This window comes from Geospiza fortis, unplaced genomic scaffold (genome assembly GCF_000277835.1).
Source record: "Geospiza fortis unplaced genomic scaffold, GeoFor_1.0 scaffold78, whole genome shotgun sequence".
NCBI classification, from domain to species: Eukaryota; Metazoa; Chordata; class Aves; order Passeriformes; family Thraupidae; genus Geospiza; species Geospiza fortis.
In genome coordinates, this window is record NW_005054339.1 from 170354 (window position 1) to 172836 (window position 2483).

The window sequence follows — 2483 nt, forward strand, 5'->3', positions numbered from 1 at the left end:
GCAAGGCCAATTAGCCTTCAAATGAAATTTAATCAAAGAAGGCACCTCACCCTTAGCAGATTTAAAGTTATTCTGTTCAATTACTGACAAATGTGTCAAATACCTCCCTTAGAGGTCCCAAGGAAATAGGATTACCCACACTGAATATTCATCAGAGAGGAAAAGGAAAGTGTTACTGCCTCAAGAGAATAAAACAATGTCATGAAAACCAATTTCCAATCTTATCTAATAAAAAGGCATTTTGCCACCAGACCTTTAACAGCCATTTGTTAAAGTAACCCAGAAACTTATTTATTGGAGTGATAGACTAGAAACACACAATCAATTTTTACAGAGTTTTAATTACTAAGAAAATGGCACTATACATTTCCCCCAGATTAAACAAATACCTCTAGACAAGCCTGCCTCCAAGATAATAAGCAAACAGCAAGAAGCAAGCCACAGCTTTTTCTAAGGCAAACAAAGAAAAAACCTCTTTGTGAGCTGGAGTTCTGCCCTTTCCAGTTTGCCCAGACTTGCCCCTTCCCTCACTCTGTTCTACCACGGTATTGACATAGCCCAAGGAGGGGTCTTTTGCTGACATGCTCACACCAGACAAAGCTCCCTTTCATCAAGTGTTCAACTGTGCTCCAACACCAGGCTCCAGAAATCAGCAATGCCAGGCAGCCTTCTATGGCTGAATTAGAAACCACTGCTCCTTAGAATAGGAATCACAATATCTGTAAATCAGATCCTTTACTGGGATATCAACACTCAGAGTATCCACATAAACCAGCAACACAAAGATTTGTTATTACATCAAACCTACTGTGTTTGATACCTTCACCAAAACTTGTGCCCAACTGGTATTAGAGACTCTGACAAAAATAAGGAACTCAAAGCGAGAAACAGCAGGATTTACGTTCCAGAAAAGCCAAGGCAGTTACAGCATTGATGATAATTTTCACTCCAGCTTCCTACATGGTGCAAGCTGCAGTTTTAAACCCAAACTCCATTTGCTTCTAAACTCAAGCTTTTTTTTTCTGTAATAGATCAAATATTAGAAGAGTACTTTTGCTTCCATTCAGTACCAAAAACACCCACCCAGCTCTCCCCAGATTATTCAGCTGAAGACAGGCAGCCAGCAAGCTTTCCCAAAACTCAGTGTTTGTTGTGATCTGAAATAAAGATGGGTGTTCACTGCTACACCTCTTTAACTACAAAGCTTTCTGCAATTATTAGAAATAGACAAAACAAGCTTTAAGAGCAATGTTAAATGCCTGGGGGGAAAACCCCAAAAACAAACAAAAAAGCCCTAAACAAACAAAAAAAACCACACCACCAAAAAAGTCAGAGGCATTTTAAGCAAGTCTTTATTTTTCTACTCCCATAACTAGAAATAACTAGACAACTAATTCCCCATTTCTTTTTGCTAAAATATTGGGGTGTGATGGAACCCAGCCCACAAAAAAATGCATGCTTTGAAGAAGGAAAAATAAAGAGTTATTTCTGTGATTTGTGCCTCACAGTCAAACTTGAATGACCCTGAGAGAAGTCTGTGCAGACAAATCACTGGAAAGATTTATGTGCAGTTTGTTAGATCTGTTTCCCACCCCCCTTTGTGTTATTGCTCTGCAAATTAGAGATTGTTTTTTAGCAAGTACTACTTTTGACTAAAACCCATCATAAAGAGTGCTACAATATTGCTTTTTATTACAAATATGCAGAACTTCTTTGAAAATATAAATGTGTAAAACAATCCACCAACTGTACAGTGCATTTACAGGACGCAGCCCGGAAAGGAACATGCAGTGTAAAGAACTGCTTTATACATTTAGCCCTTGGCCACAAAGAACTTGGCAGTACTACCACGACTTTAATGACTATAGGGTGAAAAAAAAAATTAAAAACAAAAAAAGCTCAGTTACATCTAACTTTACCATGAGGTTGGGATACATACAACATCGTACAGGGAAGAGTTGTTTTTAACTAGAAACCGTCATCATGTTGTAACTCTTGGAAGGGCTGGATCTGCCAATCCTCCACTCCTCCTTGCAGCTGGTCCTGCTCTCCAGCTGTTTGGCCGCCTTCCCCCCAGGCTGGGGGCTTTCGTACAGCACACAGATAGACCCATCCTCACCTATGCGATAGGACACTTCGAAAGGGTCGACCCACAGCGTTAATTCGCTGGGTAAGAGCTGGAAGAGCCTCTCGTGGCTCAGTCCGATCATCCCCGCCGCCTTTCCTATCAAGGGGTCCATCTTATGGTTGATCCTGATGCAGCGGTAGCCGGAGCCCTTGGAGGGCACCAGGGGGAACCAGTGGTGCCTGTAGTGCTCTGCGGGAGGGAACAAAGAGGAGCTTCTGCGCGGGGCTGCGCTCCGCCGGGCCCCGCGGGGTGCGGGAGGGATGCAGGGGAGGGATGGAAAGAGGGGACGGGAAGAGGGGACGGGAAGAGGGGACGCCCCCCGGCACTCACCGCGCATCGCCTCCTGCAGGCACTC

The 2483-nt window shown here is 43.3% G+C and overlaps 1 protein-coding gene across 1 annotated transcript; it reads right to left on the minus strand.

Moving 5' to 3' along the window:
- Nucleotides 1-323: 323 nt before the first annotated feature.
- On the minus strand, nucleotides 324-2477 carry LOC102043238 (protein BTG1-like). The gene is made up of 2 exons (XM_014307645.2): nucleotides 2459-2477; nucleotides 324-2317 (listed from the first exon to the last, which is right to left on the minus strand). The coding sequence occupies exons 1-2, from the start codon at nucleotides 2463-2465 to the stop codon at nucleotides 1965-1967; spliced, it is 360 nt and encodes a 119-aa protein (XP_014163120.1). The 5' UTR covers nucleotides 2466-2477; the 3' UTR covers nucleotides 324-1964.
- Nucleotides 2478-2483: the final 6 nt, after the last annotated feature.